The 16,612-nt window shown below is 37.1% G+C and overlaps 3 protein-coding genes and 2 long non-coding RNA genes across 9 annotated transcripts in view; 2 read left to right on the forward strand and 3 right to left on the reverse strand.

Moving 5' to 3' along the window:
• The window catches only part of LOC109546607 (Ca(2+)/calmodulin-responsive adenylate cyclase), a gene marked incomplete at its 3' end in the record, with an annotated part of 72,167 nt that overhangs the window by 20,037 nt on the left and 35,518 nt on the right, over positions 1-16,612 (reverse strand).
• LOC109546636 (tumor protein p63-regulated gene 1 protein) lies at positions 547-7,198 on the forward strand. 5 transcript variants are annotated; one of them, XM_019917663.2, is made up of 6 exons: positions 547-1,222; positions 1,666-1,888; positions 1,967-2,143; positions 4,350-4,457; positions 4,568-4,713; positions 4,767-7,198. In XM_019917663.2, exons 1-6 carry the CDS (start codon positions 988-990, stop codon positions 4,976-4,978), a joined length of 1,101 nt encoding a protein of 366 aa, XP_019773222.1. In that variant the 5' UTR covers positions 547-987; the 3' UTR covers positions 4,979-7,198. The 5 variants fall into 5 exon arrangements, with proteins under 5 accessions (XP_019773222.1, XP_019773223.1, XP_019773224.1 ...); XM_019917664.2 differs by having other exon boundaries at positions 4,580-4,713; XM_019917667.2 differs by lacking the exon at positions 547-1,222 and adding an exon at positions 1,511-1,607.
• LOC125504458 lies at positions 7,140-10,124 on the reverse strand. The gene is made up of 2 exons (XR_007281502.1): positions 9,996-10,124; positions 7,140-7,474 (listed from the first exon to the last, which is right to left on the reverse strand). It is a non-coding gene; the product is annotated as an uncharacterized LOC125504458 (long non-coding RNA).
• On the forward strand, positions 7,968-8,960 carry LOC125504457. The gene is made up of 2 exons (XR_007281501.1): positions 7,968-8,293; positions 8,840-8,960. It is a non-coding gene; the product is annotated as an uncharacterized LOC125504457 (long non-coding RNA).
• LOC125504456 lies at positions 10,245-14,698 on the reverse strand. Its single transcript, XM_048666448.1, has 6 exons — positions 12,755-14,698; positions 12,112-12,244; positions 11,952-11,969; positions 11,773-11,894; positions 11,562-11,704; positions 10,245-11,510 (listed from the first exon to the last, which is right to left on the reverse strand). Exons 1-6 carry the CDS (start codon positions 14,482-14,484, stop codon positions 11,176-11,178), a joined length of 2,481 nt encoding a protein of 826 aa, XP_048522405.1. The 5' UTR covers positions 14,485-14,698; the 3' UTR covers positions 10,245-11,175.

Consider the following 16,612-nt stretch of genomic DNA (forward strand, 5'->3'; position numbering starts at 1 on the left):
CATTTTTTTCTCATAAATAGATGGAGGCGAGGAATATTTTAATTGTAAATATCTGGAAAACCGTTGACCTTAGAGAAACCAACTTGGTATACTTTTCTGTTTAGAAAAGATTGGAAAATAGTTATGTGGGAATTAGTTGTAATTTGGCGGTATCAGAAAAAAGTTAGCGCAATTTTAAAGCGTATCATCTGCTGCAGGCCCTGGGTGAAAATTGAGTTGAAAATCAAAATTTTTTACCCTAGAAAACCCCAGAAAACTTATCTTTAGGAAAAAACCTCAGTTTTCTTGCCATTTGAAAAAGAATATTTTAAAAACGCAATATTTCTGGTTTTGTCGACTTTTTTTTTGGGAAATTGTGCGAAATCATCAATTTTACCACAGGAATCCGCCTTTAAATTTTACAACCATTTATTGGACACTCTGTATAAATAGAATTAATTAAAAAAGAAGGTAAACCAAGCAATAAAGGACCAACTGCCAGTAGCAGGTAAAAACTCTGAAAACGTTTATTATCGCATACACTTAAAGTAGCTCACCTGCTTAAGCTAACTGCTGCAGCTTGACAAGAATATTACGCAAAATTCGAACAAATTATCAAACATGAAAGAAAACCTCACAAAATAGTTCTAGAGAAAGCTACCAGAATTGAAAAAACAACAAAACTTAACAAAAAACCGAAAAAATACTGATTAAACTTTATTGTTTGTTAAGCCTGCGAAATCGAGGTATTTCATCCCTAAGCCTCATCCAGCCATTACAGCATCCCGCAAAGTTTCCTGCTGAATTCCGCAACATGCTGTCAGCGTAGCTGAAAACCAGTGGAAACTTGACATTCAACAGATCAATAACAACCCCCCAGCTGATTTCTGTTGTTAAACGCGCCCTTGTCGCTTGTGGTCGAGGAATCCGAATTAAAAAAGCGCAAAAACCAAATCAGAGTGCGAATAAGTGGAAGCTTAACTAAGCTTGAATCAGTGAAAATCGACGATGAAAAGCATGTCTTTAGAAGAGGATGTGCACGAGGAGTTTAAGGGCGGAACTTTGCGATTCAACAAGAGCGGCGAGCAACAGTCTGCTGGTTCATCAGGTTTGCGGGAAAATTTTAGGGAAAACAAGGGCGGCATTAGCAAGACTGATAGCACGTCGAGCAATAGCAGCAGTTGCATGTGGAAGGGACTTCCTTTGCCTTTGCCATCGCCATTAAATTCACTTTCCAGCAAAAGTAAGTAGGATATTTCATCAAATCGATACGGCGATTCGCTAGGTGTGCGTGCTACTTGTTGGACCGAAAGGTGCTTATTGGATCAATGTTTTTTCATTTTGGCAGAAAATCCACAACAAAATTTTATGGATGATGAAGAACATTTCATTCACTTTTCTGCTACTTATTATTACTTACCCTACTCATACTGCAACTTTTCCAAATACCCCAATTGTTGCTATGACAGTAAAATATGTGAAAATGATAAATCTGCTGCAGCTGTTTCAATTAACTTTATTATTTCCTAATCTCCTAATCTCGAATGGTCAATAAAAGGCACTCCATCGATGTGCACTTAGCATGTCTGTGCACACTGGCTTAATTTTGCCATCAATTTCCAGTATGAGTGCGTAGTTGAAAACCCTTGCAAATTTGCCATTATGATTCATTTCCTTCCATTTTAGTAAGTGAAACCTTATGGAGCACTAAACCAAAAGACCCAAGTCCAGTGCTAGAAAAACAGGCTCCAATCCAGACTCTGCCGCCTCGAATCAACATCGAGCAGGACGCCAACAATTTCTTCACCTATCGGGATGGAGTTGCTGAAAAGGCCGCCATCGAATGTGCAGCCGAATTTCTCGATATAGAAAACGAAGGTCCTGTAATTGAGTCATTTCTCCTCACTCAGTAAGTGGTGGAAGCACCAAGTGCATTTTCATTCTTAAAGTGTTAAGTGCGATTAATTTTTCGACGGTTTTGCTTCAGAATCAACCATTGGGACACGGACAAAGAGCGGCTGATTTTACTCACTCCCCGAGTCCTGCTGGTTGTTAAATACGACTTCATTGCTTTGAAGCGGCTCAGCTACAAGAAATTACCCTTGGAAGACATCGAAGCCATTATTATAGGCGATTTAACTTATCCCAATGGCTCATTGATTCCGTAAGTATTTATAGTTTTTATTATCGATTTGGGGTTGAAATTTGAAAACACCACTGAGTCTGAAGACATTTGAGTGTAGCAACGTTTCAGCTGATACAGAATTAAGGTTTTGACTCGAAATGAAACGTTTGTCGAATTTTATTAAAATTTTTTAACTGGAACCAGTGGAACATTGATTTTTGCTTGCGATTTTCAGCAGAAATTTGTGGTTTTTTTCCAACTTTGGTTTTGAGGGAATTTGCCGATAAGTTTTCAATGATTTGGAGGTTCGATTTCATGGACTAATTCATCCTCTTTGGATTAAGCTAAAAATTGAATCATTTGGAGCCAAATTTGATTTTTTTTTAATTTGAATTGATTTCTATTTGAAACGAAAGATCGGAAGTGGCGTGCGATTTCTTGAAATTAAACAAATGGAAAAAGTTTCTAATTTTTTAAATAATTTCCTCATAAGCTGTATACTAGACATTCCATCATTTAATTTGTTTTACTTTTAACATCGAATTGGTCGTTTATTTTTACATTTGTGTTAATCTTTTGTGCTTTTTGCACTACTTTTATTATCATAGATTATTTATATTTATTAATCGCAATTAATGCGGTTTGCTTTTGAAAAATCGAAATAAAATTTAATTTCTATCGTATATTAAGGTATAGAAACTTGACACATAAAAAGTGAAAAATGCGGTCATAGACGATGGTAAAAGAGGTAATTTGCTGGCATAATGAGTTTGAAAAAAATGGAATATTTCATTTCCTCTACAAGAAAAACAACAATTTAAGCAAATTTAGAAAGAAGATACTAAATTGACTTACTTTTCTTGAGCCTAAATCTGTTATAGAGCTGGAATTAAAAGATTCGAAAAATCAACTTCAGAGATCCAGAAATGTGTTAAACAGACTTTTACACTAAAACGACCAAGACATATTTTTCGAAGAAGTGTTGCGAACTAAAAGAGAAAGAATATTATTTGCGGCAAAAACCCATAAAAATGAAGGCAAAACCAAAGAAATAAATAAAAATCTTAGCGAATGCGAATGCGAAACACGAGCAAAAACGAAAATGAAAATTCCCGAATAGAAATCCAAACAGAAAGAAACGAAAACTGAAGAAATGACAAAATCGTTTTTTTTCAAAAGTTGGCACATTCAAATATCATACAACAGTTCAAATAATCCTCTTCGCATGAACTCAAAATTAAATCATTTGGAGCAGAATTTGATTTTCTCTTTAAAACTAATCTTCAGCTTAAAATGGATTTGTTTCTTCAAATTAATTCATATTTGAACCGAAGTATCCAATGTGGATTGTGATTACTTAAAATTTAAATATTTGCATCATAAGCTGTTTATTAGATATTTCAACGTAATGATCGTTTAAATTCACATTTCAATTATTTTTTTGTGTTTTTTTCACTAGTTTCAATTTCTAAACTCGGAACAAAAAACAATTAATGCGATTTTAATTTTATGAAACGCAATAAAATTTAATTTTTTCGTGCTGTTGCAAGATACAGAAACTTGACACGTAAAAAGTTCGTTTCACTCGTTTAATTCTAGAAGCAAATCAGCAATTCAAGCAAATTTAGTTTATAGTTTGAAACTGGACTTACCGTTCTTGAATCAAAGTCTAATATAAAGATGGGACTAAAATATTTGAAGGACAAACTTAACAGAAGAGGTGGAAAAATGATTTTTACAGATTTTTACATTTAAATGACAGAAACATATTTTTTGAAGAAGTGTGCAAACTGAAAAAGACATATGTTTATTTGTCGCAAAATGCTATCAAAATGAAAGAGAAACCGAAGAAATAGATAAGGATATGAAGAATCAAAAATTCAGACACGCTAAAAAAGAAAATGCAAAACTCCGGATTATAGATACAAACTTTTTTTTTTTAATTTTTTAACACTTAGAAGTTTTGAGAGTAATCTTCGTTTCCACTTTTAACAATTGAAAAAACATGTTCTGTTCTCTATTGCAGCAAGAAAACTTGCTCCATTGCGCGCGACAATTGAACTAGCCCAACGTTCAAAAGTTCATTCGCTCTTTCGAATACCTATAGCTTGTTGCTACAATTTCTTAAATAAAGTGTTCAGCAAGAGGAAAAAACCCAAAAAATAAATGCGATTTTCCAAAAAAATCGAAGGTCCAAATACACGTTTTAACCCATTGCTGTGTATTAAGTGTGTCTTTTATGCAGCAAAATTAATGGATGGGCAGACGGCATTTCGAGCCTATGGGAAAATTGCTTTACTAAACCATCATCCAACGACAATCAGCAAAGTCAATCATTTTCATCGCCCACTAGGTATTCAATGCTGAAATCCACAAATAGAGCATGATTAGCTGGCTTAGATGTAGAAACCCGCTTGATAGTGATCAAAGTCTTAGTAGTGCCCAAATTAACATTTGCAGCAGTATGTTTTGTAGGGACCGAAACATGAAGGGCATTCGCATTCTGTTCGGCAAAGGCAAACCGATAAAACTGTCTTCGAAGTGGAACCCTTTTACCGAAGACCTGCCCATATGGACCTTCACTTATCATCCCCTATACTTCCATAAGGGTAATTATTTTCCTTTCCTACCTTTGGCTTTAAATAGTTACGACCCTTCTTAGGCTGTACCGATGAGAGCCTAAGGAAAACTTACGACCTGGACTACTTTGTGGAAACATTCTGCAAAACCTGCATGGAAATGGGAATCAAAAACTACGAATCGCGCATTTTACATTCGCACATTCTGCTGCAAAACTATGTGGGCTTTGGGGCGATCATCCACAATCGACACGATCTGGGCTTTTTCAAAGTCAGAGGCAAGTTCAGCTTTTGAATGCGCTTCACTTCAGCGAACTTTAAATGTGATATTTGTTTGGTCAATTATTGAATGTTGCGGCTTAAAGGCCCGTATAAATATGCGTGCCAGGGCAAGTTTAGCGTTGAAAATCAACCTTCAAACTTAGTCTGGCCGAAAAATCATGCATAATGTTCAGTTCCTTACTTTTACACGTGATTACAGAATACGAAACATATAAATATAAATATATAAATATTATACATTAAGTATATTTGTGCCAGGCAATCATATATATTTTATTATAGTCATTATTGATATTGATAGTAACTATTTCCAGTTTTTTATATACAAACTATATACCGAATTTAACACGAAACTATTGAGATACATATCATTCTTATGAACTATAGCCTACTATCTAAAGGGAAGGAAACTTTGAAATTTTGTAAAGCAACAGCTAAGTCACTCTAGAATAGGAAGGTGCTTAATATTGTCTGTTATGAGAACGAGTTTGGGACTGGATCGAAACTGCTTTTATTTTCTAAAAATGATCGACTTTTCGACCTTTTTTGGGGGTATCCAAACGAGCGAGTCATTTCCAACTGAATGCAGAATTAGAAAATAGTCGTTGTTTCCAGAAAAATAGCAATCGCATCGTTTTTTTTTCTGAAAAGGATCAAATGTTTGCCTAATTTTCTCGGACAGACCAACAATTTGATTTTTAAAACCGATAGCTGTACATTCCAGAAACAAATGCAAATTATCTTTTTTGTTTCCATCTGAATGTAGAATCAGAAAATAATTTTCGCTTGCCGACAAAGCAATGGCGTGCTCCGTTTTTGTGTCTGAAATATATCAGTTTCGTTAATTTTTTCGGACAATCGAACGGTCTTCGACTTTTTTTTCGGGCAAAAAGCCCAAAAGCACGTTTTGCCCTCAATCAAGTGGGGAATTATAAAATGATTTTTGTTTGCAGAGAAAACTTTGATGTCCGCCGTTTTTTTCGATCAGTCTCAAATGTTTTGTCATTTTTTTTCGGACTATCCAAAGGTTTTTGTTCTTTGAATCAGACACTGGGTATTTTAGCAAAACACTCAAAGGAACTTTTCTGTTCCCAACTGAATCTAAAATTCGAAGATAATTTTTTGCATTGCAAGCTGGTACAGTTTTTTTCTGAAATATATCAAATATTAAATAAAGTTTACACTAACGGTTTTAATTTTTTTATTCAAAATCAGTGAATTTTACTATAAAATCCTACTGGAACTTTTTTGTTCCCAACTAATGGAGAACTAGAAAATAACTTGTGTTTTCAGAAAAACCATTGGCGTACACCGTTTATTTTTTTCTGAAAAGTATGAAAAATGTTAATTTTCTCGAACAGTCCAACGTAAAAACAGTACATTTTTGCAAAATGCTTGTTTGCAGAAGAACCAAAAGCGTGCACCGTTTTCCTGTCTGGACAATAACCTTCAATATAGCAAAAAGGAACAAAACGTTGGTGATTTTTAGAAAATAATAGTATGTAGTTTCAATCCAGGCCCGAACCTGCTCTGAGAAGAGACAATACTATTTCCATTGCTCCTTTTGTTTTGAGGAAACATCACGATTTTTTTTAAATCTGGCAACTTTAGAGTGATTTAGTTTTGTCGTGTTCTGTAATGACTTAATATATCCACATTAGATATCAATGTTAAATTTGTATGTGTCTATAGCCATAAAACTATATAACTATATCAGTGTGGGCTGTTAGAGTAGACAAAGCTATATACAGGGTGTTAAATATTTTCGAAAATGTCAGGATTATTTGAAATAACAATGGAGTTGTAGGCCTAAACAGTGTCCAATGCAATTGACCCCTAAAAATTCAACGATTAAATTTAGGCGGTATGCAACTCATTGCATTCATTTTCTCCTTAGCGACTAAATGATACCTACTTTATATAAATTACCTAATCATAGCACAGTAGCAAATTATCGTACCTACCGACTAAGGAAATTTGTAAGAAGATATTTTCAAGTATCTACCAAACACATTATATACATTATTTTATATAAGTTTTACAAAAAGCTACAACCCCCGGCCGCTAACGAGTCAATTCTGAGCTAAAGATTACCCGTATTTATAGGATATTATGTAATACTCTGGCTTATCAGCTAGCCATAGCATTCATATGGATTTTAGTTATAGTTTACATTGTTTAAACAGTGGTATTATTTTTTATAACCAATATTGAATACACTAATCCAAAACGACTGAAGCGTTTTGCTATTCGATCACTGGCGCTTTTAGCAGTCCTTTCAATTGCTGGAAAGTGGGCGCCATGGTCCAGAAGGCGAAAACCAGACCCAGTGTGGAAATGCAAATGGTAAGAATGGCGATAAATCGCCACACTTGGCAAGCAGGGCTTTGATAGCAGTCCTCCATGCTATTGAGATCTTCCATTGATTCGTTGGAGGCTTGGGATAGTTGCCTGAAAGCTGGACCTCTGTAGTTCTCCATGGGCGATGAAAGGAATTTAGCCGAAAAAACTAGAAATTGTAAGAGGAACTGTGGTGGTATACATAGTTTGTTGCATGCAAGTAAATTACTTAAAGTAATAAAAATCCTTTAAAGGTTTAAAAGCGAAAATAAGCTAGTCAACAAGATTTTGAAAATCCTTATAAGGAGCTTATGCGATCCAAAATGCGCGCTTCCCCACAATTTTATGGATATCTACATTTGTAGATATTGGTTATTAAAAGACAATGGACTATTTGAAGAGAGCACTTTGGAATCTCAAAAATAATCAAAAGTTTAGAAATAATTAACTTGCAGAATTTTAAAGTTGAGAAAAACATAATAAATACCTAAGTAAAACGATGCAAATACAAATTTATGTAACAAAAATAACTTTTCACATAAAATTTAAATATTTCCAGTCACTTGAAATAGGAAAAGTTTCGTTAATGTACGTCAATTCGCCATGTTTATCGAAATTCGTTCGTTGATTGTCGGGTGATTCCGTAAGATCAGTCAACTGTTTAATGATTGATAGTGTAGTGAGTGCGTGCTTCGTCAGAATTTCGAAAATTCTGAAAATGTTCGCATTTTCATGCAGAAAATTGCCGATTCCCTTATAGACAAGGTTGTGTTTTACCGTTTTGCAGTTTCTAGCAGCTGGAAAGTGCGATTTCAGTTGTAAAACGTGATTTTTTTAAAACGGTCTGACGTTTTACTGTCGGAACTGAACGTTTTGACTTTGATGTGTCAATTTTGAGGTTACAAAAATATGGAAGTTTTCTTCAGAGTTTTGCGGAATTTACAAATATATTAATGGGCGTTTTGGTTGCGAAAAGAGCAGCTTCATGGTAGGTTCCATTTTTTATTGTGTTCAATTGAATATAAAAATCAGGACAGAACGAACCTACAACCCTAATATAATGAAATCGAAGAAGGGAAATATAAATAAAATTAACAAAAACAGGTAATAAGACAAATAATATCAATAAAATTTGAGGCATTAATTATCATAAACTTATGTATCCGAATACAAATATTCGATCGATCGGTCGATCTTCCCAACACGGCTAATCTACTCAAAAATAAGTGTAGAACATGATCCATAAACTCGTTCGCCAATTTGTAAAATATTTTCAAAAATGCTCAAAAATCAGCCGCGTAATAGAAAAATAATAATTTTCAATGAACAATAAGACTCTTTCAAAAACCTTATGTTCTTCTAATGTTCCCTTTAACCCAAATGCAAATAAAATATAATTTATGAAATTCCAGTCATATAAAGTAGGAAATTTTTGGATTGCGGCTCAATTGCAACTAGTTATAGCTCTCCTTTTAGGGGTTTAAAACCTGCATACAAAGATATTAATTTCATTATTCTCCTTTTCCTTTTACAGAAGAAACGCATTTAACAGTCACAAAATTTTGGAGACCCGAGAGATGTCCGAAAGACTAGCATTTAATGTATGAGTTCTATTATTTAAGCAACTAGAATAAATGTCCGTCATTAAATCATAATCATCATTAATCATTCAAATTTTGTTCAAAATGACTTGGCGTAATTGCTAGAGGATATCCCTATATGGAATCGGTGCGATATAGCGCAAAAAGGCTTTTAAGGCGTATTAAATCAACTGGAAACAACTAATATTCTCTTAGAAAGCAGATTTCAGTTTAACGACCTAATTTAGGATTAAGTAACATTAGGAATACAGCCTTTAAATTTCCACCAATGCTTTTTCCTTCAAATCCTGGAAAATGTTAAAATTTGCGTGTGGCTTTGTCAGTATTTTACTGATTTCATATCAAGCAGAATAAATGCGTAGTGGTCTTACTTTTATCTGAAATGAAAAAATAGCGTGTAATTGGGTAAAATTGAAATGCGAAAATGTCAGCTCGAGAAAGCACAAACTTTCGTCACTTATCAACAAGTCTTTACTCGAAAGCGCGTGTAGAAAATGTTCTATAAACGCGCCCGCCTAAATAGCAAGTTCTTCATAAGGTCACTTTCTCGACGAAATAATAATGCTATTCGATAAAACTGGAAATCCAAATCTCACATTTCTTAAAAAAAGGCCAAAAACAACTTTTCCTTTGCAAACTTTTCTGAAATAATGACTAAACCGTTTGCTGTTTCTCCATTGCTCACAAGTGATAATCTCCAAATGTCGGTTCAGTTTTTTAATGAAAACTTCCGTTCGCCAACTTTTGATTTATTTAGCAGTTTTTTTTCCTGAAGCAATGAAGTGATTACGAATAAATCGATTACAAACTAAGTACACTTATTATCATGACTATAAAAAAAACGTGACATTATGCATCAATTGGTTCAGCCTTGACCGATTTATACTCTAGCAACTTGATTCCATCTTTAAGTTGTTGAAAAATTACACATCAATAATTTTAATAATCTTAGTTCATCATCGATCATCTAGTTATAGCTGGGCAAAACAGCGGTAAAAATGCCGTATTTTTCGCACTTTCCGACAAATCTTGACTTAATTCTTTAAAATTACTTGGCTTCATAAAATTAGACTTAGAAGTACTTTTTACCTCTTCTGCTTTAGAATGGGCACTGATATCGAGCGTAAATTTACAACCAAACAGTTTCGTTTACACTTAGTTACTGATGGGTTCCAAACCACTTCCTGTGCCTGATCACTTACCATTCCGTTAGAACTGAATTCAGTTTTTTGCTAATTTTCCAGTCAAGGATATGCGAGCGGAATTAGCTACCGTGCAGCTAATTGCATCTGCTAAGCAGGGTCAAGGATAGTTTCTAGAATTGATTAAAACCCCCAATAAAATTTGAAAGTAATTCTTTATTTACAAGTAAAGTGTTTTATCACCGATTATGAATTAGTCTAGTAATGTGATCGAATGTATATGGTTTTTTACAATAGTTGTAGCTCTAAAAACGCTTTTCGACAATACATCGAAAAGCGCATTTTCCGGTAGCAAAATTTCCTGATAAATAGGTATTCATAATAAATTACACATTAATATCAGAATGTTAGCTTAATAGAAATGTAAGTAGCCAACGATAACATATGAGTATTGCACACAAGAAACACGCTCTAGTTGAAACAATAAACGAAAAAACAAATCAAGAAAATTCAGATTTCGAAATTCTGCTCGTTCCTACATATCCCTTGAGTATTGCACTACTAGTTGAAAATTAACATTAAATTGGGTTCGCCGCAGCGTCTTAAACTAACAAAAAAATATCTAGCAAGTCAACCAAGGCTTGGCAACATGTTTAAAAAAATGGAAGTAACAAGCACTAGACCTATAGAGTAGTAGAAAATGAAATTCTTTGGTAAACTTCGACCAAAAGTAACATCCTGTTCTTCGGTAATAATAATGTAGAGAGAGCCGCATATTTCGTAATACCATTAGAATCACAATAGTCAGTCCAAGTTTACATAATGTATATAATATAAAGCACCAAACACATGTCCACGAAAGATAAATAATATGTACATTTAAATGCTTAACCCTAGATGGTTACGAAAATGTCGTATATTTTACAGGCACGATTTTCCTTAACAGTGAATGAACGTATAAGTCTGGTAAATGTTGCAAATATTGTTCCCTTATTCACAACAAATATTTTCAAAGAATATATCTGCTGTATTAACAAGCGAAACGTCAGGCGAAAATCACCTTGAGGTAAAATAATATCCAGAAGTACTTCTTTTGTAGTGGTCAAATGAAATCGAGGGAGTTTCAGTTACACATCACTATCAGGATCAGTTTCGCTACGTGGCTGACCAAAGTTTCGCGTAATGCTTTCGCTCATGGATCGAATGTTCGCTAGATGAACATCGCTAACAGGCACTGAGAAATAGTTCAATCTATCCAGATCGGGCATAGCATTCAAGTCGTCATCCGTCCTGTAACAGTTATCGTACTCGGAATCGTACATGGCACTCAGTGAGTCCAGCGACATCATCGCATCTGAATCGAATATTCTGGATGAGGCTCTGGAGGACATGCTGGTGTTGTCATCCATGTCGCCATCCTGGTTGTGATCATTGTAGGCGGAGTTCACGTCACTCAACGCACCTGTTTCAAACTGTTAAGCAACAACATTTTCGCATAAAACATTGAAAATACCTTCGGCATCAGTTAATCCGGCCTCATTGATCATGCTGATGTTCTCCAATGCTGGATCATCAGTGGTATAGCCCGTACTTTCTCTGTCGTTTAGCAGCGGCTCTGAAGCACCGCCGTCTTCATCTTCAGACCATTCCGACACGCTGAAGTGTGTCGGAAAAGAAAGTTTTGCAAAATTACACCAAATGTCGTTTTTCTGGATACTACTTGCCTTCCTTCTGGAGCGGGAGCTGCAGATGTTGCAGACATTGGTTGGTCCTGTCCACCAGCAGACTCAAGATTTCTGAGCTTTTCATGGATTTTCTCCTCGAGCAACCGCTTAACTTCGGCTTCCTGCAAAAGAAACCGTTGAGAAGGCAATTTTCCGCTGCTGATTAGGCGCGTGTTTACCAATTCCTTGCTCAATCGCTGCACGAAACAAACAGAAAAAATACGTAATATTTTGCATTTGCATCTGCATATTCTGCACTTTTGTTGAAATACTTGCATGTTTTTTAATGATAAGATTTTTGCATTTGAGATTGTTTTATTGAGAAAATTATTTACTCACCTGGGCAGCCTCCTCCTCCAAGCGTTTCTCCTCGCGCTCAAAACTCTCCAAGTCGGTATCGTCGTCCGCTAAGTGAGGCCTCGCCTCCGGCATATCACAGTCTAAGTCAGGCTCTTCGGTGCTTCTGGGTGCTCTGAAAAGTTGACCACTTTGCATTTTGTTGCTTGGTCAATGTGATGAGTGTAGCGATGTTAAAGCACCCATGCATTGACGAAAGTAAAGCGCAATTTTTCGATTTTTTTTAAGTAAAACTAGGTGCTTTTGAGTTTTCGATCCAAAAAAAGTAAACCCGAATGAGACTAAATTCTAAAACAAATAATTAGCAGCGTGTGATTAGTGAGCAAGCAGCATGGATCAGTGTGTTTAAACTAATCTATGGTTCCAGAATGAGCAACATACAACGGTTAGTTCTAAATCGGGTAGGCCGGGGCATGGAAATGAGCGCTAAAGTATCAGTGTTTGGCATATTTTTGTTAACTTTCAACGCCGGTGAAGAAGAGAAGATGTTTATATTTTAGTTACAAGTTTCGGAAAATTGTACAGCTGAAACATGAATAACCCTTGTACGTTGCCATCCATCTAACAACAGAACCCATAACCATTTAAAGTTAGTGTTTTCCCAGTGAATTTCTAAGTAAAATACCTGTCCAGAGGCGACACTTTGGGTAGTTTATTTGATTCGGACGGTCCGGGCGACGCCCCTCGCTTAAGAGACCCCTCTTTGCTGCTTGCTCGCGTTGGGGACATGCACTGAAGGGTAACACTGCCAGTGGGGTTGACCCGCAGCCCGAGAGCTAGCGCTTGAATGGCAGCTAGCCCCACCTGGTGATTATTATTGTTGGGAGCGTACCTGACCAGCGGCTCCAGCGCCAGGTCTTTGTTCTGCTGGTTCTCCAGCTTGGGCGGGATGTTTTGCAGCAGGTTCTGCTCGTCCAGTAGCTTCTGGATTTCGCGCTCGAATGGCCCTACAGTATTATCACAGTGGTCCAGATTGGTAACTTTCATTATGTTATCGCGGAACGTTAGTGGAGAGGTGCGCAACTTGCGCAGGTCCTTCTTGTCGGTTTGGCAACTGCCGTCCCGTTTGCTATTCTCCTCCCGAAGCAGTTCCCTGATCTCTTCCGCCTCCTTGAAGCTGGGTGAGCGCTTGCAATTGGCCGACAGCTTGTTGCATTCCAGTATGGAGTCGCTGTCGTTCCGAACTCGCTTGTTATCCAGGCTTCTTTGCTTGAAAAGCGGTTTGTTGGGTCCACCGCCATTTGCGCTCGTGGCTCTCAGTAGAGCCGCCGGCTTTGGCTTGGACTTCAGCACGAACTCGAAGCTGGCGCAACTTTCGCCTCTATAGCTGTCCTCCCCGTCCAAACAGGGCGGGCTGGTGATAATCGAAGAATCCACCGTATTGCAGGTGGCTGCTATGGCCAGCACGGCACTGGGAGGCAAATTCCTCTTCACATTGGATCGACTGTCGGCCCGCAGCGAGCAGTTGGGCGGAATATAGTCCAAAGAAGTTCTAGGAGAAACTTCCGGCGACGACAAAGGATTCACCTGGATATCCGAAGGGAAAAGGAACTGTTGTGTATCGGCAGGCAGCGGAGGACTGACGCAAGGCGAAGCGTCTGCATCAGTGGTCCTGCTGTAACTCTCATCTGAGCTGCTGATGCTAGGCGAGTGGTTCAGCGAGCTGATTTCATCAGCTGATGAATGTATTCTCTGAGGAGCCCCCGCATTGCCATACAACCCCCCCAAGCTCTCATCTGAATAGTGGCGCTGCAAGGGGCTGTGCCTCCTAGGGCTCTTTCTGCCATGCAGCGGACTGCTGTGCAACGGCTGCCCTCTGCTTCTGATCATTTCGTCGGGCGTAGCCCTCTGATGCACTACATTCATCAAATTGTGCCTGGGCATGGGCGGACTAGCATGACTCAATTGATGAGGTGCAGGACTGGGGTTGTGGAGTTTTCTCTGGTGCCTATTAGGAGACTCTTTACCGGGAGGCTTAGGAAGTGGCTTTAAGTACGGCTTAATGTTATCTACAGAAGCTGGGTTTATGGCGACGAAGGGTTGCTGAGGTCGGGGCCAAGGGGGATTGTACCTCATGTCGGGCTGCCTCGAATTGTTCGCTGGGGGGAAGGAGCCTTTATGCGGCGGCAATGGGGGCGGCGGCAGACCGTCCTCTTTTTTGCCGTTTCTCCCGTTCAGTTTCGCCATTGCCTCTGGAAGCAGCGGCTCGTTTTCGCAACTGCCCAATCCGTGGTCGCGGTGGTTTGATTCCCGCAAAGGCGGTAACCTCATCACGTTCCTGAATGTGTCGTCGCGCGATGTTTGGCGGTTTTGCAGTTGAATGTGCTTTGGCCTGATGTTGTTGCCGTGCAACATCGCTAGGGGCGTGGCCACTCCTCCGTATAAATTGTTTATATCTACAACAGACAATATACACTGTGACAATTTGAAAATTTGCAAAAAAACCGCAAAATTCCTCGGAACCCGTTTGCGCTCATTACTTTATAATTGCCATTTTGACTAACATTGTTATTCTATATTAGCAATCTTTGTTTGTTCCGTCCATCTGAGTCGAATCTATTCGCCTAGATGGCGGCCTGCTTATTTTTTACTGTCATCCCGAGGGACGCCTAGTCTGGAAGTCGTACCCTTCACTCTCTCTCTCACTTCAACCATCGAAGAGTTCGGTTATAATTTATAGTGGTAACTTGCAAATACACAATTAAAGCAGCTTACCCTAGTTTCACTCAAACATACAGTCCACTTTTTTAAAGCAATCCAGTGATGCGTGATTTGGCAACCGACCACAAATTATTTTGGGTCTACAAAGGTTGCATATCCCGCACAGAACCATTTCAATTATACGCAGGGGAAGCCAAATTTATGTATCAACTAATATACCCCAACCCTCTATTTACGGGGTTGTCATTTAAAAATGTAGAGTTCGGGGGCTGGAGGCTTGGTTCATCGGATGCATCAGGCCTGGGTAACTCAGTGAATTTTTAGGAGTTGGCGCAGTGGTCGCGCAATGGCCTCGTGCGCCAACTCAACGCACCGGCGCAGTAACTCAGTTCCGTCGCTGGGAAAATGTTTGACTTTTTACTTGTTTTCACATTTATTGAGCCATTGATTAATAATGTTTCTTCAAAATTTCAGAATTTTCCAGTTTCAGTCAAGTTGCTCTTTCTTTCAAATGCTCAATTTTCTGAAGTTTCACTTAAAAATGCTGACAATCTTAAGGTATTTTCCGCGAAAAATGATGAAATAAATTTCGAATCCTTCGTCGCTTTGTAAAAAGTTTTGAAATCCCTTTCGGGCTTCGAATTTGGACCGGCTGAAAAAATACTGTAGAGTTTGTTAAAGAAATGTAGTTTTTTAGTTTTTACTGTTTTTTTTTGCTTTACTTTCTGCTCAAAAACGCTGTATTTTATAGTTTCACTTAAAAATACTGACGATCTGGAAGTCTTTTACGAGAAAAATTACAAGATAAATGTTATAAAAAGTTTACAAAAACTTTTTTCGGTGTCGAATTCGGGGCAAAAACAAAAATAAATTTCTCCCGTTTTTTCCCGATAATCATTAAGGTTTGCTCCACAATCACAAAACTAAAAGTTTTTAATCGAAAACTCAAAAAAACATAATTTTCTGACAATAATGGGGTCCTTTCAGCCAAAAATTACAAAATTAATTTTTCCTAGAAAATTCGTCTCATTCATCGGTTTGCAGAGAACTTTAGAAAACCCATTGTAGTTTCGAATCTGGCACAAAAACCATATAATTTTATTCAGTTTTTTACTGAAAGTAATTAGGATTATGTTGTAAAACGACAAGAGAGCAAAAGTGTACAAAAAATTATTTGGAAAATTAGCCGCCCATCGCTCATCGCTTTGAAGATTTTTAAAGTTCCGTTAAATTTTCAGGTCATTCCAGTTTTAACAAAGTTTTGAAATCCCTTTCCAGCTTCAAATTTGGAACAAAAATCAAATCATTTCCTATCAAAAAACGAATAGAATGGACGAAAGTTTGCAACAGATTATTTGGAAATCTCGTCACCTCTATACCTCTGAACACTGTAGTTTGTTAAAAAAAATGAGGTTTTTTAGTTTCGACTGAATTTTTTTTGCTTTACTTTCTCAAAAACGCTGTATTTTGTAGAGTTTCACTTAAAAATACTGACGATCTTTACGAAGTCTTTTACGCGAAAAATTGCAAGATAAATTTTGTAAAAATTTTACAATCAATCAGATTTTTAAAGTTGCTTTAAATTTTCAGGTCATTCCAGTATTATCAAAGTTTCTATTAAGCACTTTTTTCTACGCAAAAATCGCATTATTTTTTAGTTTTACTTAAGTTACTGACAATCTTCAGGTATTTTTTGTGAAAAATAATAAGATACATTTTATTGGTACACTCGCCTCCTTGACCGCTTTGCAAAAATGTTTGGAAAACTTTTTGCAGCTTCGACTTATGGACAAAACCGTAATAATTATTTCTGGGTGTTTTT

The sequence above is a fragment of the Dendroctonus ponderosae genome, unplaced genomic scaffold (assembly GCF_020466585.1).
Source record: "Dendroctonus ponderosae isolate FM_Combo_2020 unplaced genomic scaffold, Dpon_F_20191213v2 Dpon_F_20191213_5, whole genome shotgun sequence".
Lineage (NCBI taxonomy): Eukaryota > Metazoa > Arthropoda > Insecta > Coleoptera > Curculionidae > Dendroctonus > Dendroctonus ponderosae.